This window comes from Toxotes jaculatrix, chromosome 17, assembly GCF_017976425.1.
Source record: "Toxotes jaculatrix isolate fToxJac2 chromosome 17, fToxJac2.pri, whole genome shotgun sequence".
Lineage (NCBI taxonomy): Eukaryota > Metazoa > Chordata > Actinopteri > Toxotidae > Toxotes > Toxotes jaculatrix.
The window spans coordinates 89,447-115,978 of NC_054410.1; the positions used below are offsets into that span (position 1 = coordinate 89,447).

Consider the following 26,532-nt stretch of genomic DNA (forward strand, 5'->3'; position numbering starts at 1 on the left):
CCACAGCAGCACGCGGGCTGTCCCTCTCTCTGTAATGGCGACTGTCCTCGTGGTCCAGTAAACAGTCCAACGGCTATAGGAAGATTCACAGAGGACGCCGTCCCGCCGTCCGGCAGCTCGTTCCCCGGTTAACGAACGGCAGGTCCTCCGGTGTCCGTGCTCAGAGGCGCAAGCACGACTTTTGAAACAGGTGGCGGCAGAAAGATGGCGCCCGAGACTGCGCAGTAAGGACGATGACGTGATAGTGAAGGACACCGCGTGCTGTTTTTTCCTCTCAGTTTGAAAAGGCCCACGGTGTCGGCGGCGAGGCTCGTGCGACGGGAAAACTCGGATTCATGTCACGCCGCTGAAAATACTCCACGTGCTTGAAGGTAATTCCTGAGCCGTTGTCGGAGCACGTGGTGTTAGGGTCGGTACAGACCGACCGGGGGCTGCAGTGGTTCATGGGAAGCCATTACTGTGCTCAGCCTCAGGCCTGCTGCTGCTAGCTAGCTCCACTCAATCCAGCAATCACATTTAATGTAACGCATCCACAGCTGCACGAGTCCAGGTAAAACTAATCAAACATGGTCACTGATTGTTAGAAGATCGATGCGTTGCTCAGTTTATCCAAACTAATTAGGTTTTTCATTCGGTTGAGTTTACAGGCCGCCGGTAAACGGCAGCGTGCGGATCAGCTCGTGCATAAACTACAGACACATGACAAAAACCAACATTCCCTCAAAAAGAATGAAAACACCTGAGCTGGTGGGAGCCTCAGACTGTAGCATGGAAAACTGCAGCTGCTGTGTGTGTTCATGGTTGGTTTTCACCTGTTTGTTGCAGGTGTCTGTGCTTTCTCTCTGGTTGGTTGTGTGCCATGAACAGTAATGCTCAGCAAACTCCCACTGGACTGGCTGGGAATGGTTTGGTGTAGGTGCAGGCTATGGTGGCAATAATTCAGTGTCATCTTTAGGAACTTACTCACTGTTGCACATGTCTTTAAAACAAGGCAGCTAACTGAACAAAAGCACTAAAAGCTAACTAACTAACTAACTACACATTTTTTAAAATGAAGACAAAACAATGAGTGTTGAATCACACACTCTGGACAGGTAGCAAGGTAAAGGTTTCTGTTTTCTCTGTTGAGACTGATGGATATGATGGAATATATTTCAAACAATAAATATGGTGTTATTCTGTTTGGGTTTTTTAATCATCAACATTTGTCCATTAAAAGACACAAATTAACTTAATTCATAGCAACAGACACAGTTGCTCATAACGAGAACCTGCCGAGGCCAGATCTACTATATATTCAGATCTATTTTATATTCAGCAATAAATTTTCAGTGATTTGATTTATTGTGTGGTCCAAGACGAAAGATAAATATCACAACCCTGCAATAATAACCAGACCATAACTCAGAAAAAGCTCTGAAACCTTTAAATTCAACATCTCTGAGCAAAAGAAATTGAATGAATTTGAGTGAATGAATTAATTTACATAAGCTCCACCTAAGTAGTATTAGATGATACCAAGGGTGACTTCATGCAACCTGGCATTAAGAGACACAGGCAGACGCACACAGGTAATTTGTTTTGTGAAGCATTTCATGTACTTGTGTCGAGCGAATGAAGCCTCAGTGGAAACATCCATTCTGAGTCAGGCTGTGAAAATGTGGCTCAGCACAATAAAGACACGTCAGCAGACTGAAGGTTTGCTGCCTTTTCATCTGTACTAGTTAATGATAGCAAGGTAGAAAAAATCATTTCATTCACTGAGCTGCTCAAGGGCTGCTAACATATGCTAACAGCTGCTAACAGCCTTTAAGGTGGAATGTTTTCTTGCATGTTACTTAATGCATAAATAGATGTTGTGAATCTGTCAGTATACCTTGAATATCAATATGACAACCATTCCATTTGATTTTCCATTTGATTTGACACTGGTGATGTTCGTGGTGAATTTCAGCAGGACTATACAGGCTGAGATATTGTATTTCCTCACTAGGAGAAATAAAAGCGGTCGAGCTGGTGTGCTCCATCAGCTCGGCTAATGTCTGCATGCGGTTGAGCTTTGTGTTGTGCTGGGTTAATCCAGCAGCTGTGGTGCAGTGTTTATTTTGATTTGCAGTTTCAGATGGATTTATTCTCGACCAAAGAGTTGACAGCAGTGGTTCTTGCTGTTCTGTCATAGATATGTACAGTGTAGGTTGTAACTTATGGTTCATTGACGGATTTCACCTGTTGCAACTGACAGATTGATCATCAGGGCGATCTGTCAGTATATATGTTTACATTCTTCATTTTACTTTGTCATATAGAAAGATAATGGGATGGTTTGTCTCATTACTGGATATTACCATGTAACATGCAGGAGAAAACACAAGCAGCCCATGCCAGGACTCACAGTTGTTGTTGTCTCCATGTTGTATCTGTGTAGCTGCTGTAGCTCCGACGTACACTTTTGACACCTTAGCTGCAGTTTGTAGCTCAGGTGTAGCTGCAGCGACTACACGACTAAGGTTTCTGACGACACTGTAACTGTGAATGCATGACTACAAATTCCTCTTAAGTGTTCTGAACATGCTAGATTTGGATTTGCCTCAGTTTTTTCTTTGATGATACGCACAATGTCACAAAGACCCAATGAAAGTTTATCACTTTTATTTTTCAGGGTGCTGTCTTGAAACCATTGTACAGATGTATGAAAGGTGGGATCCTCCAGTCCTTCAGATGTCTGGGACCTGTTCATGGCTTCTAAGAAAGAGAAAGCAATGGTGTTCCATCACGAAGGGGAACCCACCCCTGTAGCAGCACCTGCGCCCAATCATCCACCTCCATGTTTTGCTGTCCCTAAACCAGGGAAGGCAAGTGAAAGCGGGATGGAACGAAACACCCATGCAACCAGTGAAGAGGCAGATATGATGGGTAAACCCAACATATACTCATCAAAGAAAGCCACCATGACCTCTGGTGGACTTTCTGCTATGAAACATTCCACCAGTTCAAACCCTCATTCAGACAACCTGTCTCCTGATAGTATTTGCAAAGGCATCAGAGTAACGCTGGACAACAACAGCATGTGGAACGAGTTCTTCAGATGCAAAACAGAGATGATTCTGACTAAGCAAGGCAGCAGGATGTTCCCCTACTGTCGCTTTCGCATCTCGGGCTTGCAGCCATTTAGAAAGTACTCGCTGATCATGGATATTTATCCTTTAGACAACAGTTGTTACAAGTGGACTGGCAAGAGCTGGCAAGTTGCTGGAAAAGCAGAGTGTCATGAAAAGAGTCAACCTTTTGCTCATCCAGAATCCCCATCTATGGGTCAACACTGGATGCAGAATCCAGTGTCTTTTTATAAAATGAAGCTCACAAACAACATTTCAGACGAAGAAGGGAACACTATCCTGCATCCGATGCACCGCTACTTGCCACGACTGCACGTAGTCCAAACTGACAAGGCTGCCAAAGACATTAAGCTAAATGGTCCTGGTGTTGTCACATTTACTTTCCCCCAGACTGAGTTTATGGCTGTCACTGCTTACCAGAACTCACGGTTTGTTAAGCTCAAAGTTGACTACAACCCTTTTGCCAAAGGACTGAAGGAGGACGGGTCCAGTTCATGGGGCTTGAAGCTGAAATTGAAAGACTCGCACAAAGATGGAGGCACGACAACCAACGATCAGCATCCTGTGAAGAAGAGCTTGAAGTCTTTGCTTGCAAACCACAAACCTAGAAGCTCAAAAGCAGTGGATTCAAAATCTTTAGCATCAGGTGACCTTCAGAAAAATTCCACAGCAGACAAAGATCAGTCAACTGCCAAGGTTCCCTGGGAAACTTCGTGGTAAGAGTTCCACTTTGACAGAAAAGATGGCATGCTCTTCAAATTCTTTGCATCAAACATCAGGTTTGCAAAAGAGTACAAGAATGAAGGTCAACTTCTAAATGCCCTTCTGTTTATTCCAGAACACATCGAGATATTGTTTCATGGCTAGTCTCCTTATTACCGAATTGTGTTTTGTTAACTAATTCTTCTCTTGTGCTTCCTTCACCCTTCACCAGAGTGCCAACATATATCTTAGACCTGTTTACCCAGTTGCTAACCGCCCTGCCCCTTGTTTCCCAAGACAATAAAAAAGTGTCATTGGTTGTGTTCAGTTTGTCGCTCCTACACATCAGAGAATATTTGCATATAGTTGAACCTTTCTCAGTGTCACCTAGTCATGCTGCAAGGTCTTGAATTGTGAAGGGAGGAGGCAAAATATTTTTTGAAGTTCAGTCTATAATGAATGGCTGCCTGATGTGTTTTTTTAACACAGGAACAAATTTGCAGCACTAGTCAGTGCTGACATTTCTTTATTACAGGTTTCCCAATGTTACAGCAAGAATGTCATAGTTAAGTCCTACAGTATATCATAAGATAAGTTATATGTGTAATATTGGTGATGTCACTAATATGATGTTCTACTGTTTGATTTCCTTCACCAGCAGTTCACTTCCAGCTCAGAAGTTGTTCTCTGAACTTATTCGGGAAGCTCATGTTTCACTGCAGCGATGTAACCTGGAGCAGCTGGGTATCAATAGCAATACCTCTCATAGAACTGAGCTAGCAAACACTAAAACCACAGCTTTGAAAAGCAACAGAGAAGATGTTCCCAAGAAGGACAGCTTATCTGTCAAAACAGACAGTGAAACATCACCTGCAAAGAATGACACTGTTTTAACAAAGAGGAAAATTAAGGAGGACAAGCACCTTTTGAATTCACTGAACTTCAAGGACAATGTTGTGGCAGATGATTCTGAGGTCAGTAATGTTGTTGCTTCTCCTGTAGTGTCCCAGAACTCCCCAGTGGAGTCAGAGCACCAGTCTAAACCCGAAGCGCCATCAGAGGTGAATGTAAGGCAGCATAAACGGCCGGCTCCTGTACCTCTGCCAGCCCTTGCTCTCTTTTTGAAGCAACATTCGACAAAATCTAGAAAGGCCAAGAACAAGCCAAGCTCTCTGCCCCCAGCACTCCCTTCTGAATCTCTGTCTAAATCACAGAGTTCTGCTCGAGCTCCTGCGTGTCTGCCTTCCGATAATGCAGGCAAAGCAACCGGTCCCCTGAAAGATCTCACTGGTGATGTCACAAAATCCGACAACCAGGCCTCCGGACATACTTGTGCAGATTTTCAAGCAGTTGAAACAACCCTTCAGCCTCCCAGTCCATCATGCCAAAATGCTGTTGCCACTACAGAGCCAGAGGGACAAAGAACTGATGATCGGTTGATCTCCCTTTCAGTTGCTGAAAGCCCAAGCTCAGAACTGGCAGTGCCAGATGGTACTCCAGTCTTACCCTACTTAGATCAGCCATTTAGTACCCCTGGGACATCGACATCCACCATTTCTTCAACTCTTGCTACCTCTTCTGCATTTCCTGTTTTGTCACCACCCCTTGACACAGTGTTAACTGCCATGAACTCACCACAAAAACCAACCTTCACTGAGCCTTCCACACTACCGTCAGGTTCCCCCACTATAAAGTGTGATTCATTGCTCTCTGACCCAGAGTGTTCTTTTGGCTTTGAGCCTTTGTCACCTGCAAGCTCTCCAGAACCTTTACCTCCTCTGCCTGCCTCATTAGCTTTAGAACTCAACTCCACTACTTCTGAACCAACTCCAAAAACAGTACCTCCCGAGGAGCCACAACAAGCTGAAGATTTTGCTGCATCTGTGTTTAAATGGCATACAGTGTTACCTCCACCTGAGCCGTACATAGACACTTCATTCACTACATTTCAGCTCACATCACAGACACTTCCTTTAGGGTCTGTCAAATCACCTTTGCTATCTTCCTCCACTCCCTCCCACTCTGAACCACAGACTCTTGACACCTCCACATCCACGCCTCCCCCTGATGGTACTCCATCATTTCAAGAGAACGAACAGTCGCTACCCTTTCCAGCAGAACTGTCCCCCCTTGCACTCCAGTTGCCGCTGTCTCCAACTTTTTCTTCATTAGATGGAGACGGGTTGTCACCCACGCCTTCAATCACAGACCTCGTGCACTTTTTCTCCACTGATGATGACCTTGGGATGGGAGTGGAGTTTTCAAACACAGAGGCAGTGGTTCTTACCTGCCCACCTCTTACTACAGCGGAGGCAAGTGCAAGTGGGCCCTTTCACCAAGTGCAACCAACCCCAGCCAACAAACCCCCCAAGCGCAAGAAGAAATCCCGGCGGCGGAAGCTTGCCAAGATGGATAGTGATCAGAAGATTGATCATTCCAATTACACTAGCATGCAGCCTAACCTCGAGGAAGTGGAGGAGCAATTATTTATCTCGTTCACGTCCAAGGTAAAACTAAAGCTGTTTTTATTTCTTAACAGTTTGTCTGTAGCACAGTATGTCCCCCTCATGTTTCATGTTTTTAAATGAAGGGACCTTGAATCTAAAGTGGCAGCTTTGTGAGTGAAGTCCAAAACACACCGCCAGGGTATGACAGTCCAACTAATCACTCACACAGAATCAGTAAGTGGCATGCCATGATGGGCGGACTAGCACGTAAAAATGAACACCAGTATCGATACAGATCGCCCAACCCAGAAAGGCAACTTCCTTAAGGCTAACCCTGGCTTGTCACATCTGGGCTACTGTACCTTGACTTTTTTTCCTGTCAGGTGTTACATTAGCATGTTATTTGTATTATTGTTGCTTCACCTGTTGTGCCAGAGAGTGTTCAGTGTGCCCGGGGGGTCAAAAGTGTTAAGGCTTGTTTTGGACTTGTTTTGTGAGAGAGGAGTGTATACTGGCTGTGGATTGCCATACAAAAAATGCAGCTTTACAGGTGTCTCATGATTAGTGAGGCAGCTCGTCATAAGTACCCTCTAAGACTGTTAGAATAATAAGAATAAGAATATTTTTATTGTCATTGCAGAATACAGGTTGTACAGTGCAACAAGATTTTGTTTAGGCTTTGTGAGGTGCTCAAAAGAAAAAAAAAGAAAGTACAGTCAAAATATAAATATACATTAGAGGGCACTAGGGATCACAATTTACATGTGCTAGATGTACATATGAATCTTGCAATATTTATAAAGATATGGCTGTGTTGAATGTACTCATATTATTTACAGTTTTGTGCAAGTTGCCATCAGTTACATATTTACATAGCAGCATCGTCAAAGAGGAATGGTAGGCTGTGTAAACTGTTGGTGTGGTTGTGTCAGGCAGAGTTTCTTCGACTGATTCAGAGCAGCCACAGCTCTGGGGAAGAAGCTGTTCTTCAGTCTAGTTGTGTGGGTGCGGAGGGCTTTATATCGTCTGCCTGATGGCAGCAGTTCGAACAGTGCTGGCACGGGTGTGTAGGGTCCTCACAGATGCTGGTTGCTTTCCTGAGGCACCTGGTGGTGTAGATCTCCTCCTGCGCGTGAAGTTGAGTCCCGATTATCCGTTGTGCACTGGACACAACACGCTGAAGTGCTTTCCTGTCTGCTGCAGAGCAGCTGCTACACCACGCTGAGATGCAGTATGTTAGAATACTCTCTATGGAGCAACGGTAGAAGATCACCAACATCTCTTGTGGTTGTCCGACCTTCTTCAGTGTCCTCAGGAAAAACAGCCGCTGCTGTTACTAAACAACTTAAGGATTTAGATTGTCAGACTGGTTGTATGATGAGTCTTCTGCCCATGTCTAAAAATAAAAGTTTGTACATTTTTTATGGGTGGGATAGTTCAATCAGGAGAGACTACAGTAGGGGTGGAGGTGGGTTGATGACCATAGCATTGCTGAACAAACAGCTGAATGGCAGCAGAAAAGGAGAGCACATTTAACCCTGTGAGACCTGAACTATGAAAGAATGGTCAGAAAATTCTAATTTTTCAAATATGAACTCTTTATTTGTCCCTTTGACAAAATGTAAAAAAAAAAAATTAAAAAAAAAAAATTCTAAGTATATTTTTTGTTTGTATCACACATGTCAAAACATTTAGAAAAGTGAGGAGTGTCTACCAGGAGTCAGTATACGAGCATAAGAGTTCATCTAAAAGGGTTAAATGCAAAGTTTATGCTTGATGGTGATGCAATGAGTCCCAGAAATGTGGGTATCATATATGATACGTACGGGCTCACAGGGTTAAAGTTTGACAGGTAACAGGTGATTGGTTAGAGATGAGTATGCCGATCTGTGATTGGATGAAAGCAGAGGTGGTGGAGCTTGGAATTAGCGGGAAACTGAGCTTGACTGAGAAGGCAAGCGCAAGGATGTAGTCTTCCTGATTGAACTTTCGCTAAGCTTCATTAGTCCCAATGCCATGAATCGAGATATGAAGAACCCCCCCATGATCCCTCAGCAGTCATAACTTAATGGCTTTAGATACAGAAAACACAAGATCTAAGATCTGGGCTGGTGTTTGTCAGAAGTCGTTTAAAAAGTGAAAACGAATTTAGCTTGTTGACCATCATGCTAATCGCCACAACAACCAGGATTACATTAAGTCTTATCTCATGTTTCTGCTGCACGAAACATGTAACTTTGCAGTCTCCTCTGTAGGGGACAAAAGCAGGACTTTAGGCTGTTGATAACGTTGTTTTATACAGATGATTAAAAACCAAACCTCATATTTCAGGAGGCCCTCAAGCTTCACATCGCAGACACATCTGAAGGAACTGTCACACAATCTCAGACAACACCTGAAGGTCACCTGCTACAATCTGCTGACACACCTGAGAACGGTGACAACATGATTATCATTTCACAGTCAGACCATGTTTACCATAGTGGTTTAAATCTCCACGTTTAATGACAGAATAAGAAGAAGAATTGTGTTTGTGTGTGTGTAGAACAGAGAGAGCAGGGACATGGTTAGCATAGCTTGTGTAATGAGTTAGCGGCACATGTTGTATCCTGTTTGCTAACAACAACCCAAAGCTAACAGGGACTACAAAATTACTCCTAGCTGATAGGAACTACAAGCTAACTCTGAGCTAACGAAAAGCTGTCTCAGGGTTAACAAGACTTAATCGCAAACAGGACCTACGAGCTAACGGGTCCTGGAGGCTAATTCTTTGTTAACAGTATTTAGGCTAATGTCCTGGCTATGATGCTGTGGGCAGCTACCTTTACACCAGATATGCTAACTTTTTGTAACTGCTGTAACGTTAACTACCTGTAACATTGATTATACTAGTTAAATTTTATGTCTGTGCTGGCTAACAGTTTGTCCCTGCGTCTCCTGTTTGTGCTAAGCTAGGCTAACAACCTCCAACAGTGTGAGCTGTCATTTAAAATGTGTTGGTGTCCAGCAGAGAGTCTGGAGCAGAGAATCTCTGCCTGCGAGAAGATTCTCCTGAGAGACCTGAAGCTGATGAAGCACAAACAGGTCATTCACCCTGTGCTGCAGCAAGGTTCGTATCAGATCTGCCATAAGTTTAAACATTGTGGACATTCAGGAGGACAGAGACTAAAGCCTCACCGGGGGGGGGGGGGGGGGCGCTGAGTTGGGGGGAGGGGGGTGTTACTGTGTGAGGTGAATTAGAGTCAAAAACTGTCCTTGTTCTCAGAGTCCTAGCTGAGACACATCCTGATGTGATTCGCCATGACTTTATTTCCTGAGGATTGTCCGATGTCCGTCTTGTAGAACTTGCTTTTGAATAAGTTGAGCAGCTTTTCGTACTGACACAAACTGATGACTGCTCTCTGTTATTGTCTCTTTAAAACTCAGTGGGTTTGAAGATGAACCTGCTGGATCCGACTCTAGCCATAGACCTGCAGTACCTAGGAGTCTGTCTGCCCATCCCCCCTCCTGGATTTCCTCCAGAGCTGCTGAGCCAGAAGCTGCCTCTGTCTCAAGGTTAGTAGCTTTATACTGACCTGAGTCAGGTTAACATAAAGCTGGAGATACTGCCTCTGAGTGGCAGCTGTAATATTTAAAAAAATAACTTTATAAAAGAGCTGAATTATGGCCTGAGCTTGAGCTCAAACTTAACCAACTCAAAACTGGGTTATTAATGTGCCTGTACATGTACTCAGTGACTGTTTTATTTTAGTTTTTTATTGTTATTGTTTTCCACGAGTACATTTCACTGCTACAGCTCACAGTTATTGTCATTACTGAAGAATCTGCCAGTTATTTTCTTGATTAATCAGTTAATCATTTTGTCTATCAGACAGCGGAAAAATGTTTAAAATGTTCAGTTTTCAAAGTGACTTGATGAAATGTCGTTTAGTCCGACCAAAGTCTACAACCTAAAAATATTCAGTTTACTTTAATGTAAGATGAAGAAAAGATGCAAATATCATATTTGTGAAGCTGGAGTCATCAAGTTTTTGGCATTTTTAAACAAAATTTAAATTGCCTCTCTTTATATATCTTAAGTATTATAAATTTCACCAGGAGAGATATTTCACCTGATCAGTTAATATTTGCAGAGACTTATTGCACCATGATTTCCACAACTGCCTTTAACATAAAAACCACAACAAATGATTGAGGGTTTTGAACAGCTGCCGTTTGTCCTCATGGCCTCTGCCAGCTCTGAGTCAGTTCCTCTGTGTTTGTTTTTTTCAGGTGTTTCTACAGCGTTTGTGTCCAGAACAGGAAAAACCACAGACGTGACTCAGATTAAAGGTTGGAGAGAGAAATTCTCTCCATCAGAGGCTCCATCTGCTCCTTCATCATCCAAACCTGAAGGTATATTTGTGTGTCAGGCCACTTCTGCAAAATGTGACCATGTTCACTTTCTATGAACAAAGAAAACATCAGCACCTGCTCAGTGTTTCTCCTGGTTCTGGTTATTTGTGCTGTAATAAATTGCGCAGTGGTTATTGTGTCTGATTTATTTATTAGGAAGTCTTATAATACTCCGCAGCCTCAGTGTTACAGCAGTTCTTGTTAGCATAGTGAGTCTTACTTACATCTATTTTGATCAGTTATACAAAGTCTTTCAAAAGACATTTGACAGAAACCCAGTGCCTGGGTGGATTGGTTTCTTAACAAATTAAATCTGTCTCGTGTCCTGCAGCTGGTCCCAGTACAGATCTGCCAAAGAAGAACCTGTCAGCGTTCTGCAGCGACATGTTGGATGAGTATCTGGAGAACGAAGGGAAGCTGATTGACGAGCGAGCCGCCAGCTTCTCTCAGCCTCTGGTGGAGCCAGTGATGTACGAGCTCCCCACCAGGAGCACCAGCTACGTCCGGACCCTGAGCAGCGTCCTGAAGAAACATACTGCCAGCTCCCCCACCCCTGACCTCATATCAGGATTCATTCCCCCCTCCAAGAGACCCAAACTCTCCCTCAAAGGGACAAAAATGTCCAGGACAGGAGAGAGGAAACAGAAAGGTCCAAAACAGACCAAACTCAGACCAGAACCTGAACCAAGTCCAGCTGAACCAAACCTGATCCCTAAACAGCCTGGAATCCACAGCCCAGCTGCACCACCCCCATCAGACCACACAGAACCTTTCACTGAACCTCACAAGTCCAAGAAAAACCAGTTGAAGGTCCGATTCAGCCACACAGAGCCATTAACTCGCTCCCCTCAGACCTCCCCCTTTAAGAAGAGGAGGAAACTTAAACCCAAGACCTCATCTCAGACTCTTAGCCCCTCCAGGTCCATGGCCCCCCTGCTGGACGTCTCAGAGGACCTGGCTCCTCTGGAGTCAGACTCTGAGCTCGGGACCGGTGCTGATGTGGGTGGTGAAACCCAGAGGGACAGCGGACCAGTGATGACTCGAGCTCTGCTCAGACAGAAAGACCTAGAGGATGGGGTGGTGTGGGAGGGCCGACCCAGGACCAGCATCACAGAGGAGAGGGCCGTCATCGCCCTGACGTCCCTCTTCACACTAATGGTACGACATCACAGCAACACAACCGGCTCTGGCTTTTTCTGGAGCAACATCTGTCTGTGTGTGTTTATTTCACACTGGAATTATAGAATGTAAAACTGCAACTAACACCTATCAATAGTTTGGTCCATAAAATATCAGAAGATGTGCAAGGTGACATCTTCAGATGTCCTGTTTGGTCTGATCAACAGTACAAACCCAAAGACGTTCGCTTCCTGTGATAGAAAACAGAGAGACCTCCTCCTGAGCTGCTCACACTTCTGGGTTTAATCAGTCTCTGCTCCTGGCATCACCATCCCTGCACACGAGATAATCTCAGTCCAGACTGTTGTTTGTTAGCAGAACAGGTGGCGTCAGGTGAAAAACTGCAGGTGTTATGTTCCTCTTTTAAAACACTCTGCACTGTGCTTTCCACAGCCCAGTTGTTGTAACTGACTGGTTCCTGTGGTTCCTCCTTAGGGTTTTGTCAGTGAGAACCCCACCGCTCCCATCCAGCTGATCCGGAGACGAGCCCCCCCCTGTCTGAATGAGTTTTGCAGGCTGGGCTGTGTCTGCTCCAGTCTGTCCCACTGCTCCAGGATCAGCCACTGCGGCCGGCCTCACTGCATGTTTGGCTGTAGCTGCCTAAAACAGAAGGTGGTCCTCCTCAAGAACCTGGACGGCTCCGACTCCAGCCCCTCCCACCATGAAAGCACAAAGCGGAGGAGGAGGAGGAGGAGGATGAAGATGGCTTACAGTAAGTAAACCACCTGTACCCCAACAGTGCTGTAACTGTCATGTAGAGAAGAGAGAGAGGAAGAACTCACAGTTGTTAGGACGAGGCTGCTTTGCGTCTCTCTGAGTAGCGAGAGGCCAGTCAGCTGGTGTCAGGATGAAGTTTCAGCTTTGTAGGACCGCAGCCACAGGCAGTCACAGCTTTGGATGGAGAATAGAGGCTCATGGGTAAAGTACTATGGTACAAGAACAGTACGAGCTTCTGTACAAAAGAGCAATTCAGTGTTTTACGGTTCATATGAGCTCTCAGTGAAACTAAAGAAACAGTGACACTGTTGTTTCCACCCTTCAGGTTCTATACAGGTGGAATAAACAGGCTCTAACATGTTAGTGAGCCAGAGGAGCTGATAGGACAGAGCTAGGCTAGCAGTTTGCCCCTGTTTCCAGTCTGTATGCTAAGCTAAGCTAGCCAGCTGCTGGCTGTAGCTTCATATTAGCGTACGGACGTGACAGTGGTATTGATCTGAACATCTTAGTCTCAGAAAGACAGGAAATTTGAATGTGTGTGATGGCATCTGCAGGCAGAGTATGTCTCGTACCGAAACGTTTGTCCTGATGTAAGACGACTCCAGTTTAACGGTGAATAAAGCAGCTGCTGTTTGTGTCTGACTGTTCCATCACATCAAAACTCTGTCACCAAGCACAGGCCAAGCAGGTGATCTCACCTGGAACTTATCGTCTTGTTTGATTGTAGTTCTGAAGGAGGCGGAAAGCGTTTCCCAGCCTAGTGAGCAAGTCCGAATTCTGTGGAAGAAGGACGATAGAGACTCACATCCAGATCCAGATCCAGACCCAGTCCATGTCCCTGAACCAGCCTGCCTGCTCCGCTCCACTGTAAGCATGGTTTGTCATACACAGTCATACAGTCCTCTACAGCTGTAAAGTGTAGATAGACAGTAAAGGGTTGTTCCACCCAAATTACAGAAGACAGATTTGAATTGGTGTACCAAAGAAAGAGGCCCTGCTGCACAGCTGTCCAATCAGCTGCGTCTCTGTGTTTGTTTCCAGGAGAGCAGAGAGAATAAGAGCAGCTGTGCCAGGGTCAGAGGTTACAGAGGAAAGAAGAAGAACCCCAAACAGAAGGTAAGAGTCAGGTTATTCCACCGTCTGAAATCCAAACTGTTCCTGCCCATTAAGATGCAAGCGTGACGAAACCGAACCCCCAACCCTGACCGTGCACACACACACACACACACATACAGTCTGTGCTGCAGGTTAGGAAGCAGAGCGCAGTACAGTGCTAACAGACAGACGCTGGACGGACCAACTGACGCAGCTGCTGCACACTCAGCCTTATATAATGTGACACAGTGAAAGTGAAGCCTCTGTACAGCTGTGGTGATGCAGAGTTCACTGACACCAGCTGCACTACAGAAAAACTGGGTTCCAGCTCCATAACTTCCTGTAGTGAGAAACATTTCCTCCAACTTTGGAAGCTTTTTGTATGTGTGTGTGTGTGTGTGTGTGTGTGTGTGTGTGTGTGTACATGAATATACACACACACATATTGTCTTTTCTTTTAATTTATATTTGTAAATACTTTGTAACTATGTTTCTAAAAGTGCTGTTAATAAAGTTATAAACAAAGTTTACTGCAGCTTCACAAGCTGAATAAATGTGAACAGCGTGACTGAGAATTTACAGAGTCTCTGATATTTTTCCTCCAGGAGACGATTAAACATGTGAGGTCCAAAGCTGTCCAGCTGAGTCCTTTAAAACAGAGAGACTTGACACTGAAGGAAACAAAGACCAGAACCTCCAGCCCCCCTCCAGGTAGGGTTAGTGAAACCTCCTCTTCCTCTGTTGTCCAGTCTCAGGCCCTGCAGAAGGGTGTTTCATGAAAGTGGCTCAGAAAAGCAGCTCTTATTGTGAAAAGCCTGTCATTAACCCAGTGGAATGAACTGGGATCAGTCTCCTAACACTGGTCTGGAGCTGGTGCAGGTGTGTCTGCAGGAACATTGGTAATCATTCTTCATGGTGGGACAGTTGTTAGGACGTTGAGTGACAGCTCCACTGCCGTTGGTCTGTGAGTGAAGTGCGTGGTCTGTTGATGCAGATCATCCAGTTCAATGATATGTTTCCTTGGTGCCTGAGGTCGGGCTGCGACAGAGAGTGCCACTCAGGGTTTGTATTTTTCTTCAGCAGATGAACCAGCTCAGCCAGCGCCTTTCAGCCAGAGTCCTCCCCCAGAGCTGACCCCGAAGCCGTCGAAGCGCTTGATCATCTTGGCAGAGTGCAAGTGGGCGAGCGACGCAGACCGAAACCACGTGTTAAAGAAGCTGTGCGAGGCGATGGCTCAGGACCGCCTGGACGATCCTTTCTGGATCAGGAAATATCTCATCAGTCCTGTCAGCCAGACTGTGGAGGACAGCGGCAGCGACCACTGCATCCAGTACAAAATCCACATCTCCAGACCCAGAGTGGAGCGGGAGAAAGCAGCAGCACCACCGAAACCAGCACAACAAGGAAACCAGGGAAAGGAAAAACCACAACAACAGGTGGGTACGAATCGAAAGACACAACAAAACTTTGAACCCGTCTCCCACTCGTGTTCATCTGAAAGCGAAGGAAAACCAGTCAGCACGTGTTCTGAATATGGATTCAGTGTTTAGGTCACTTCTCTGGCACGTTCTGCGGTGGAGAAAAATAATGAGCACATTATTCCAAAATGAAAACGATCAGTAGTTGCAACACTAAATGTGTGTGTGTATATGAATATGAGAAATGAACACACACACACGTGCGTTCAGTTTTTACAGAATGATAATGGCGGACCACAGACAGATGTTGAAAGCAGGGTCCTGTGTTTTCAGAGTGTCTTGTGTTTTTCCTGCAGGACCACCTGGGACAGGCGAACGGGGAGGCGGAGCCTCTGAAGGCCTGGCCACGAAAGGTGATGGAGGTGGAGGAGCCTCTAGAGGACTGGCAGCGGGAGGTGGAGGAAGAGGACATCCAGGAGGAGGCGGGCTCAACACTTCATCAAGTGGATGACGGGAGGGAGAGGAGTGGAGGGAAAATGAAAATGAAAGCAACGAAGAAGAAGAAGGTCATCATGGCTCTGCCTTTCCTAACAGGAATCTCCCCTGCCGGATTCCTCTCAGCCAATAGGAAACAGCCGGGAGGGACAGACCACCTGGTCCAGGTAAGAACAGACCGCAGAGTTCCTGAAGACTGCGGACAGTGTGTTGGCTTTGTAAAAATCTAATTAATTCTTAAAGTTGCATGCAGCATATAGAACATGATACACACAGGAAGTGGACAATGTTAGAGGGACAGCATTCAGATCCCAGAACAGTTAGTGGACACTGTCCTCAGCAGGTTACAGCTGTGATAGGAAACAGAGCACAGGAGCAAACAGCTGTTTCATCACAGTCTGCAGAGAATATGGATCCAACATGGATCTGAAGCAGAGTGGGACATTAAACACAGTCATGTGTTAGAGACGGAGCCAGGACCACAGACAGAGACACCTGCAGACAGGACCACAGAGACACCTGCAGACAGACACAGAGAGACCTGCAGACAGGGACAGAGACAGAGACACCTACAGACATGTACAGAGAGGGACAGGCACAGGACGATGGGACAGAGACACTTGCAGATACTAAAGATATTTTATGACATTTCAAAGCTCAGACTGAGCATCTGAAGACAGAGACACTGTTTTAAATGTTTCACCTGCAAACAGGTGAAGTTGCTAAAGAAACGTCCTGGTTCCAAAGCTTCGTGAGCAGGTGTGAATGTTGGATGTCGGCGTGAAAACAGAATGAAAGTCTCATGTTGATTTTCTCTCCCTTTTGTTTGAAAGGTAAACGGGAAGCTGTATCCTCTGGCTAAGATCCAGTTGGGGAAGATGGGGGCGCTCCACCCAGCGAACCGTCTGGCAGCCTATCTGACTGGGCGGGTGGGGCCCAGCAGAGACCAACAAGGCTCCTCTTCATCCTCCTCATCCTCTTCAAAACCTTGTGAGACCCAGAGTTCGGCACCGACCCCCCAGACCATCTCGGCTTCCTCTAACCTCACTGCCGCCACCGCCACCACCACTGCTACTCCACCCAGACCATGGCCGCCAGTCACAATGCTCACCCTCCAAACCTCCCCCACAGGTGAGCATACAACAGATCGATCTTATTACAGCCTTTCTACCACCTGTGTCTGCCACCCACTGGTGTAGGCAGATCTGAACGCAGCAAACCCAAACCGAGACCAGGTCCACGTGTGACCCAGCCTCTGTCCGACCCACATGGACGTGGATGAGTGAAATCATTAGCTGGCAGCAGAGGTGTGACCTGGACTGATAAACGTTCATGACCTGTGTCTGTAGGCTGCTGGGTTAGTTTAGTAAAGATGTATTTTTAACATTAGCAGCTAAATGTTGACAGTACAGCTAACCAGCTGTCTCCACTTGTGTTTTTTTTAGTGTTATTTAATTTTAGTTAGTTAGTTAGAAAAGCCTTTTATAAATATCATTAAAATACTGTACAGAAAAGTGTATGAGCTGAAGCTGGCAGGAGGATTGGGCCATGCCGTTAGCAGGGCAGCTCGCTTGGCTCTTTATTTTTAACAGGCTCAGCTGCCTGTCAATCAAAGATCACAAAGAAAGCTTCTTGGCTCAGAGAAGAGAAACTGCAGCAGTGAATAATGGAGTCGGTTCAGCTGATAGTTCGAGGGCTGACAGTCACCGCTGGAACATGGCGGCTGTCAGGTATCGTTGGACTGGTTGTTGACAGCTTCATACCTCGGACACGGACGTTACATGTCAAACCGACCATCTTTGTGTTACAGTGCTTCAGCCCGCCGCCCTCAGGGTCGACCAATCAGCTGCTTCCTGTGAGCTGCCTGCAGGTGAAGCACCTCAGGGGGTGGGGACCCGGGTTGTCACAGTGAGGGTGTACCCAAGTCCTGCAGGGGGAGGCGGTCAGGTCAGAGCGGCACCGGCAGCTTGTGGTAGCTCCGCCCCCTCAACAGGTAACACTGGAGACGGCAGGTACACTGGGACAGAATAAATGATGGTGAATCTCCGTGTTTATCCATGTCAGGGTCACACCTATGGACAGAGTCACCAGTGAACCTGACCTGCAGGTCTCTGGTTTCATTAAGAACCACATTCACCTGCAGGTCCTACCTGAATTTAAAAATAGTTCACCTCAGATATGATGTGATGTGTGTGATGTCAGGATTTAGTGTTCAACAGATCCCAGATCTGCCACCTCGACCTAAACCACAGCAGTGTGAGTAAATACACCATGTTTCTGTCACCTTGTGTTTCAGCCTCGCAGGTGAGCAGCTCTGTGATTGGTGGAGCCAATCTGTGTCTGGGCTCAGCGCCTACTGAAGCCTCTCACATGTGGATTCAGTTCCCGGGTCCTCACATGAAGGTTCCTGTATCGGGTGTGGCTTCACGCCTCCCGCCACCACGTTCTAACAGTCAGGGGATGGTCCTGCAGCCAGTTCGCACGGCGTCAGGAGTCCAGTATTACCGCAGACCAGATGGTAAACTGGTGCAGCTGGTTCCCATCAGCCAGCTGAGACCAGTCAAACCAAACCTGCCTGTTGGGAGAGGTGAGTGTGCTGGACTGCATCAGGGATGATGCTGACGGTTGGCGTGGGGTGGTGTCTGAGTCCACCTGATGGGCGTCAGTCCACACAGTTTGTTCACAGCCAGAGAAGCTGTTCAGGGTGTTCACATGAAAGTCAGTGACGGTCTGAGGGTGTGTGCGTGGACAGGAAGTCACCCTGTAAGAGAATTTAAAATGTGTTAGGTAAGAATAGAGAGAAGAAGCAAAACATGTGTGAAACATTAAAGCCAAGTCCAAACAGTTAAAACTAATAAGAACAGATTGAAGAAGAAAGCGGACTCTGACAGGCTGCGTACCTGCAGGAGGGACATAAACCGTTGGACTTGGACTAAATGGACATTTGAGATTAAAACCAAGTCTGAGCACTAATGTTCAAATGTTCAGTCAAACACGGGAAGAAAGAAACGTTCAAACTTTCTGAACAGTGTAGTGAAGAAGTTTGTCTTGTGGTCCAGCAGAGGGCGCTCTGCATCACTCAGATGGTTAATCAGTTAATCAGTTGACAGAAAATTGATTAGCAGCTGTTTTGTTGATGGATTCATTGTTTATTTGTTTTTCAGGTAAAACATTTTGCTGGTTCCAGTTTCACAGTGTGAGGTTTGATAGAAACTGAACATCAGGTCAAACAGAGCGATTAATACGTGTGGAACATGAGACAGACGTGACCTCAGTGACCTGACGCTCCACTGATCTGTCAGTCAGGAGACAGCACTGCTCAGATAAACCACAGACGGGTTCACGTGAAGGAGACGAGGTCCGGGGCTTTGCCTCAGGGTCATGACTCACCTGATGTCTCGTCCTTGAACGTGTTTGTATTAATTCAGTTGAACAGTGACACGTTGAATTGACGGTGTCTTCGATCGGAGCCTGTGTAGCAGCGAACAGCCCGAGGTCACGACATTAACTCTCATGTCAGGCTAAGAAACGCAGCCAGTTCTCCCAGTTTAGACCCGAGAACCAGCAGACGTGGCCCTGGAAGTGTTGGATTGTGTTCAGCAGGTGTGTTTGTCTGCTGATGTGCAGCATCACCAGCTGACCCTCAGGTGGAATCACATGTCTTTCTTTGTGTTTCTGTCTCCTCCCTCCCTTCCTCCCCTTCAGCGCTCCCCCCTTCTTCACTTCGGACTCCGGCCGTCGCTGTCGTTAATCAAACACCATCGCAGACCTCAGTAACTACACCTTCCTGCTCCTCCTCTTCCTCACTGTCCAGCCTCCGGTCCCTCTCTGTGCCGCCCGTCCCCGTCCCCCTCTGCCCCAGCTCTGGTTTCCTTTCTCAGAAGGATACGTGCACCTTTAAAATCCTCCCCACCAAGTCCAACAAGGAGCCGATCATCATCACCTGTCCTAAACCCCCCCCCCAAAAACCTATCAAGGTGGTGACGGCTCCGGGCTGCTTCACCCTCCTCCAGCCTCCCCCCAACCCCCCTGCCATCCCGGTGAACCTCGTCTCCCTCAGACCCTCCACAGGTCAGGGGGCTGAGCTGGGGGTCAAAAAGGTGGCAGTGTCTGGCGTCCCAGGTGGTCCCACCAAGGTCTTAGTCCCTCAGAAACCTGCTTCTTCTCAAACCTCCACCACCTCTCAGACCCATGCAGAAAAGACTCACAGAGCCCCACCCCCACCTGCTCCTTCAGGGTCAGAGGTCACACCTGTACCCCCTCCAAACCCCCGTGCTCAGCCTGAGCTGGCTTGCGACCTGGTGGACGTGGACATCATTTGCGTGGACCACAAGATGGGGCTTGTTACCACCGAGACGCAGTCCGTGGAGGTGGTGGACCCGACGGGGTCGTCGAGCGGAGAGACGGAAAACTCGTCAGACTTTGGAGACGAGTTGTACAGTGAAGAAGAGAAGGAGACGATCACAGCAAACCATGTAAGACAACATCTAACGTTTATCAGAGGACAGAACAGAGACAGTGATGAGTCTGAGGAACTGATGAGTGTTAAAGACAACACCACCTCGGCTGGTGTCACAGCAGGTGGAGGGTGTGGTTGGTTTATGGGTGTTGGGGGGTGGGGGCAGTCGTGGCTCAGGACATTTTATCCCTGCTCAAATGTCAGGGCCTGGTCTGCGTGTCTGCATGTTTTACACGTGTTACATGTGTTTTTGTTTGTGTGCAGCGACACATTCATAATGTGCTGGAGAGGCAGCGTCGACTGAGGATGCTGCAGCTGTTCAACGGTCTGAGGAGGGAGGTGGGACTGAGCGAGAAGAGGACGTCAAAGATCTTCACCCTTAAGAAGGTCACACAGCGTTTCCTCCGCAGGCATCAGACTGTGTGCAGATCTGTTCCTGCAGGACCTGTTCTTACTGTGAACATGTGATTACAACTGTTTGTAATGAGCACACAACATACAACACACAACAAACCGACAACCCTGACCCTCAGCACCTGCAGCCTCAGGAAAGGTGTTTTCACCAAAACACACACTGAACACAAAAAACACACACTGCAGGTATTAAACTCAGAAGTGAAGGTGAGGGTGGTGAAGTAGGTTGTAGTGGTGAAGGTGGAGGAAGGTGGAGGTAGGTGTGTATGAGGCTGCAGGACTGAGCGGATCATCACACACTGTAAATCTGGGCTCTTTTGTCTTATGAGGCACATCAGACTTCAAACACACTTTTCAGTGAGGTCACACAGGACCAGGTATCATTAGTATTGATCAGTGATTGGCTGAGCACTTCTACCTGTTGTAAATACGTCCATGTCACTTTAAAACAGGGGACTGTCCTTTTTCCCTTCTTCCATTCTTACCTGTCTTTTTGTCCAGCTGCTCCTCAGCCTCCCTCTGCTGCAGGTTGGACTTAGTTTACCAGGTTTCTAGTTAACAACTAGTTAGTTCTTTTTTCAGAGTGTGAGCACAAACAGCTGTTGGCTTTTTGCTGTAGGCGGTGCAGATGATCCAGGAGCTGAGGACGACTGAAACTGAGCTGAAGAAGAAGAAGAGGAGGCTGATGAAGAGGAGGGACCAGTACCTGTCCACCATCGCTCCAACAACAGGTATGAAGGCTACAGAGTGTGATGCTGTCAGCTCCGCAACCGTGACACGCCGTGACACACGGTAACACACTGTAACACCATCCATTTACAGCAGAAGGTGAGAGAAGTGTCCTCCAGGCCTGTGTCTGTGTCTCAGTGTCTCCTCTGTCTAATTCATAACTGTGGTCACAAGGGCTGAAGAACCAAACTGATCTCAGCCTGATCTCAGTTTCCTGTTTCCTGAACATGGAGCAGAAACTGCAGCATTGATTAATATTTTATGTGAAGATTTGAAATGAAATGATTATTGATTGTGTGACTGTGTTCATGATACGTTACATGAACACACAGGAGTCGTCTGTTTGTCCTCTCCACCGTCTGTGTCGTCCTGGTTCTCCGCTCACGTCTCAGGTGTTGAACCTGTCACTGTCCCTACATCTCACTCTTTGTCATGCTGCACTCACTCTGCGTGTCTCTGAACCTGCTGCTCCGTCTAAATGGCTGTCTGTGTTGTGTGTCTGTTTAGATAAGAGCCCACAGGTGATGAGCGGAGAGTCTGTCACCAATCAGAGGCAAGGGACGGGGAGAACACAGAGAGCAGATCTGATGGACGTGGACCTGTTAGACCGGACGGACGAGCTGATGGACGACTCGTCTGACGAGGACAGGGTCTACGCAGAGGCCGGCGTTGCTGCTGTGAGAAACCTCTGTCCCTGCTACATTCCACAGGTTCTCAGGTGAAACGTCACCTGTCCTGACATCTCTGTGTTTGTGTCAGGAGGAAGGGGAGGGTCAGAGTGTCGCCGTGGAGACGGCGGAGGAGAACAGAGCACTGAGCGTGGATCAGAGGAGGCTGGAGAGGAAGATGAAGAACTCAGAGTAAGAACTGACAGGAAATTTCTTTTATTTATTGATTCATTATTGATTTGATTGGATGTTGATTTCTTTTTACTGAGGTCGACATGTCGTTCAGTCCAGTTACTGTTTTAGTCTCTGGCTGAAACTCTGCCAGGTGACCGGTGACAGGTGACAGAGCTGACTGAGATTTTAAACAAACTGCATCAGGAACTTATTTAACGTGATGTTTGTTTCCAAAGACTTTATTGACTTCACATAGTGATGAAAATATTTTCTTATTTAAAAGATCAACAAATGAAAATCCTGTTGTGAATCATTCATTTTACGTATTGATGAGTTCTGGTCTGGTATTGATCTGATATTGTACTGATAGAATCTCCACCTGGTTTCTTATAACATGGTGAATGAAAAAGTTCAAGCTTTGGTTCATGTGCTGCAGATCTGTGGATTGATTCTTTCTGTGAGTCCTGATTTAACCAGGGTCACTCAGTGATTCACATTAAGACGTGTGAATTTCCCTTGTGGATGAATGAAGTGTCTGTGTATCTACCTGCTGACGTCAGGGTGAGGAAGCTGAGAGAAAACACCTGTGAGAACAGGTGAGAGTAAACCGACTGTGATTTTTCTCTCAACAGGAACAGTTTGAGCGTGAAGACGACGGGTGGAGCTCAGAACATCGCTGCTGCCTTCAGGGCTCTCAGTTCAGTCTTGAACACCAAAAACTCTTCAAAGAGACTTCTGTTAGAACAGGTGAGAGAACAGGTAAAAGTGTAGAACTCTGCTGTTAGAGCAGGTGAAAGCTGGATGAGGCAGGATGTAAATACAGAGGTAAGAAGACGTCGGTGAAGCCTGGGAACGAGCTGCTTTCCTTTAATAACACACCAACCATCAGGATCTGTGTGTGTGTGAACGCACCATCAAGCCGTCACAGTCCTGCTTCCTCTGTGGTGTCCTGTCACATGATCTGAGTGTGGTGGACTCGCTGAGTCTCAGGCCCATCCTGCACACTCAGGCTCTTCTCTTCAGTGGGAGGCTTTTCTTGTGAAGCAGCTGTAGAATATTCCATTCTGTTGTAGAAAGGGTGGAGTCAGCGACACGGCGACACGTTTCACTTACAGGTCGTTTCCTGTGTTTCAGGCTCGTCAGCAGATCCACACTCTGCAGACGGAGGTGCAGAGACTGAAGAGTGTGAAGACACTTCTGAAGCAGCAGAGAGACGCCTACGTCACAGAGATCTCCCACGTATCAGGTGAGGGACGGGCTGCGATGATGGCGCTGACGTCCTCAGATGTCAGGTTAGTCAGGTTAGTTCCACATTTAGAACAAAATCCTGAGAGAAGGAGCTTCATCAGGCGGAGAGGAAGAAGACCAGAATGACCAGTAAAACCAACACGAACATGAAGTGTGTGTGAGAATGACAGGTGGTGTTTGGATCATGAAACTTAATCTGGATTATATCTGGAACAAGTTCAGTTTCCACATGGCAGGTTTGAAACGTATCCGGTCTTTAAATGTTGTTGACTGATCCTGACTTTGTTCGATAGATGCTTTCGTGTTTGTTTTTTTTTTTTATTCATGTTACTGGTTTTAAAGACCAGTTGACCTGTGGGTGGAGCTGTAACCTGTAGGTGTGTTTGTGGCTGCAGGTAAAAGTAGGCAGAGAATTCTGAGGAAGCTGCAGCACCTCTCGTCCAAACAGATGAAGATGGAGAAACAGGAGAGACGCCCAACAGCCAATCAGCTGTCAGCAGCAGCAGGGGGTGGGGCCTCTGATCTTCCAGCGGGACGCACGGCCGATGGCGCCATCATAACCACATCGTCCAACCTGCAGCAGCAGACTCCACCGGTTCCTCCCACTCCAGTTTCTCCCCTGCTCACCATCACACATGTCCAAACACCTGTCCATCAGCCTCAAAGGGTCCCTCAGGTGTTGAAGCCCATCATGGCTCCTCCTTCTGTATCCCACAAGGCAGCTGTGGTGAGGGACCGCCCGAGGACAATCCCAAACATCCTGTCTCGCAGTAAAAATCCAGCTCCGTCGTCTCCTCTGCTCACCACGACTGTGGAAGGTAAGAGTGAAGGATGGAGATGTATCGATAGATCGTTGATCGATCACATGATGTGAGACAAAGGTTTGGTTTTAAAGACCCAGTTATAGTTCAGCACTAACATTAACTCTGACTGAGTAACTGACTCACTACCTGACAGGGTTACCACGGCAACTTGTTACCGGTGTGACATGAGGCACACTGATACTGAACTGTCCAACCGGCCTCGTTCTTTACACACATAAAACCCATTTGGTTCATCTTTGCTCATCGGTGTGAGCGTCCACGTTCATCCAGTCATCAAAACTGTGTGCAGCAGCAGAGCAGCGTCCCGTCAGCGGCGTCCCGTCAGCGGAGTGAGGATTTGGTGTCAAAGACAAAACCAGATTTCAACTCAACAAGGAACCTGATGACGTCATGATGCGACCTGCAAACTTTGTGTGATGAAGGAGGCGGGATCTAAAGATCCTCTGCTCTTTGACTCATGTGACAGAGTCTCACTCAGTCACGTCGTGGTTCTCCTCTCAGCTCAGTGTCGTGTTACAGCTCCAACACGTTTTGAAACTTACATGAAGACAGTGACCTAATGTCCCTGTAGTTAAACGTGAGCGTACTTTATGTTTTACTTTCTGAATATGTTACGTTATTATTGTGCAGTATTGTATGATGAAATGATTTCAGCTCCTCCCACAATCTCAAAGCGCTTTACAGAGACCCAGAGTCTGACCCCAGGTCAGCCGACAGCTGCCTGTGAATCTGGCTCATAAGGGGGACCCTCCTGCTGAGGAAGACAGGTCCCTGTCACCTCCCACTCTCCTGACTGGGCTCCACATGTCAGGATGAACATGATCTAACTCCGTGGACTTCCTGTTGTCTTTGTGTTGAACATCTTTCTGTGTTCGTCCAGGTGAAGCTCCCCCCTTTCAGGCTCTGGCACCAGTTGAGGTTCTGTCTCTGGTCGGTGCACCGTTGCCAGGACACCTGGTCCGGACCCTGAGTCCACTGATGGTGGGACCCACGGTTTGCCAGACGTCTCCTGCGCCAGGTACTGACTGACCACTGTCGCTCTGTTCTTCTTCAACATGCTTTTATTTTGAAAGTAAGATATGTCCTCTTCCTGTCTGTAGGCATGGCCCCGGTCACCCTCAACGTCCCCGGTTTGACCAAGCAGCAGATCCATCCCACCTCACTGCCCCGCCCCCCAACCGGTAAGATCTACAGCAGCTCCGCCCCCCTCACCATCACTGACTTAACAGGTAACTCAACTGACTCACTCACTCACTCACTCACTCAGCGATCTAAACTAACTTACCTCACAGGTAACTATTTACTGAACTTCACAAAACAGGCCGTGAGTCGGTCAGTGAATAACTGAGCTCACACTTTCATCTTTTACAGCTGCAAACTTCAGCAACCTGCTGGACCTGGTTCGACCAGCAACTACACAGGAACTACAGCAACCACAGGCAGCAACTGCACAGCAACTACAAATACAACCACGGCAGGTTCCAGCTGCTCAGCCCGCCCCCCCTCCCCACCAGGCGGTCTCTGCTGGATCTGACCTTTCCTCAGACCGGATCAATGAGCAGGACCGGGCTCTGTCCCTGACTGACAGCAGCCCTGAGGCCTTGTCATCATCTCCACCCTCCAACCAGAGCCCGTCGTCCTCCGTGCGTCCAGGTCTGAGCGCCGATGGTCACGTTGAGGTCGGAGTGGGGGGGCCTCTGGTTCCGGAACGGCAGCTCCAGACCAGAGGAGATGGTGAGAGTGAGAGTCTGACATCCCTCCTCAACGAGCTCGTCTTCCTCAACCAGCAGACTGTCTCCACGGCGACAAAAGCAAGGGTCTCTGAGGGGGACGATGCAGTGGGTGGAGCCACAGAGCAGGCTCGAGCCAGCAGCCCCTGGCTCCTGCAGCTGGACTCGGACTCTGACGACGCCGTTACCATGGAGATGGGGAAGGAGCACACGGAGAGCGGACCTGAGACAGGACAGGCCAACGGGAGCACAGAGGGTTGCGTCCTGGCCCCGCCTCCTCTGCTGCAAATGAAGGTGGGCGGGGCTAAGGGGGCAGACCCGGCCAGTAGGGACGTAGCAGCAGAAGGAGGGGGAGACGGGGGACAGGGGAGGGTGGAGGGGGGCACGGCCTGGAGGCCGATGCCGAGGCTGGTTCCTCTGGGACTGAGAGGAAACCCGTCCAGCTGACATCACACCACCTGACTGATGATGTCACTGCAGGTTCAGGATCTCATTGGTCGTCGGACAGAGAGCGCTCTCTGACCGTTTCCTCTGAACAACGCATCAGAAGGATGAAATTTGAGTTTCATCATTTGAGGAGTGTGTGTGTGTGGTTGTGCGTGTGTGGTTGTGTGTGTCTGTGTGTGTGTGTGTGTGTGTGTGTGTGTGTGTGTGTGTGTGTGTGTGTGTGTGTGTGTGTGGTTGTGCGTGTGTGGTTGTGTGTGTCTGTGTGTGTGTGTGTG

General features: G+C 47.5%; 1 protein-coding gene across 10 annotated transcripts; it reads left to right on the forward strand.

The window, feature by feature from the left end:
- On the forward strand, nucleotides 1-26,508 carry mgaa (MAX dimerization protein MGA a). Of its 10 annotated transcripts, none has more exons than XM_041060117.1 (29): nucleotides 1-371; nucleotides 2,660-3,832; nucleotides 4,477-6,325; nucleotides 8,597-8,702; nucleotides 9,273-9,374; nucleotides 9,692-9,820; nucleotides 10,538-10,660; nucleotides 10,992-11,818; nucleotides 12,275-12,551; nucleotides 13,284-13,423; nucleotides 13,598-13,672; nucleotides 14,257-14,362; nucleotides 14,732-15,087; nucleotides 15,426-15,731; nucleotides 16,398-16,695; nucleotides 17,375-17,557; nucleotides 17,861-18,151; nucleotides 19,270-20,039; nucleotides 20,288-20,410; nucleotides 21,057-21,168; nucleotides 21,674-21,843; nucleotides 21,926-22,026; nucleotides 22,641-22,755; nucleotides 23,143-23,254; nucleotides 23,652-24,074; nucleotides 24,961-25,098; nucleotides 25,181-25,309; nucleotides 25,452-25,501; nucleotides 25,535-26,508. In XM_041060117.1, exons 2-29 carry the CDS (start codon nucleotides 2,736-2,738, stop codon nucleotides 26,255-26,257), a joined length of 9,231 nt encoding a protein of 3,076 aa, XP_040916051.1. In that variant the 5' UTR covers nucleotides 1-371; nucleotides 2,660-2,735; the 3' UTR covers nucleotides 26,258-26,508. The 10 variants fall into 10 exon arrangements, with proteins under 10 accessions (XP_040916051.1, XP_040916053.1, XP_040916046.1 ...); XM_041060119.1 differs by having other exon boundaries at nucleotides 25,181-25,261; XM_041060112.1 differs by having other exon boundaries at nucleotides 25,452-26,508.
- The last annotated feature ends 24 nt before the right edge of the window (nucleotides 26,509-26,532 follow it).

What these genes read in the sequence shown, in the direction of transcription:
- mgaa (XM_041060112.1), top strand. Translation starts at nt 2,736, where the DNA reads ATGGCTTCTAAGAAAGAGAAAGCAATGGTGTTCCATCACGAAGGGGAA. An exon ending in AGACGATCACAGCAAACCAT is followed by an intron (nt 20,040 to 20,287) that starts GTAAGACAACAT and finishes GTTTGTGTGCAG; the next exon opens with CGACACATTCATAATGTGCT. An exon ending in AGGAAGATGAAGAACTCAGA is followed by an intron (nt 22,027 to 22,640) that starts GTAAGAACTGAC and finishes TTCTCTCAACAG; the next exon opens with GAACAGTTTGAGCGTGAAGA.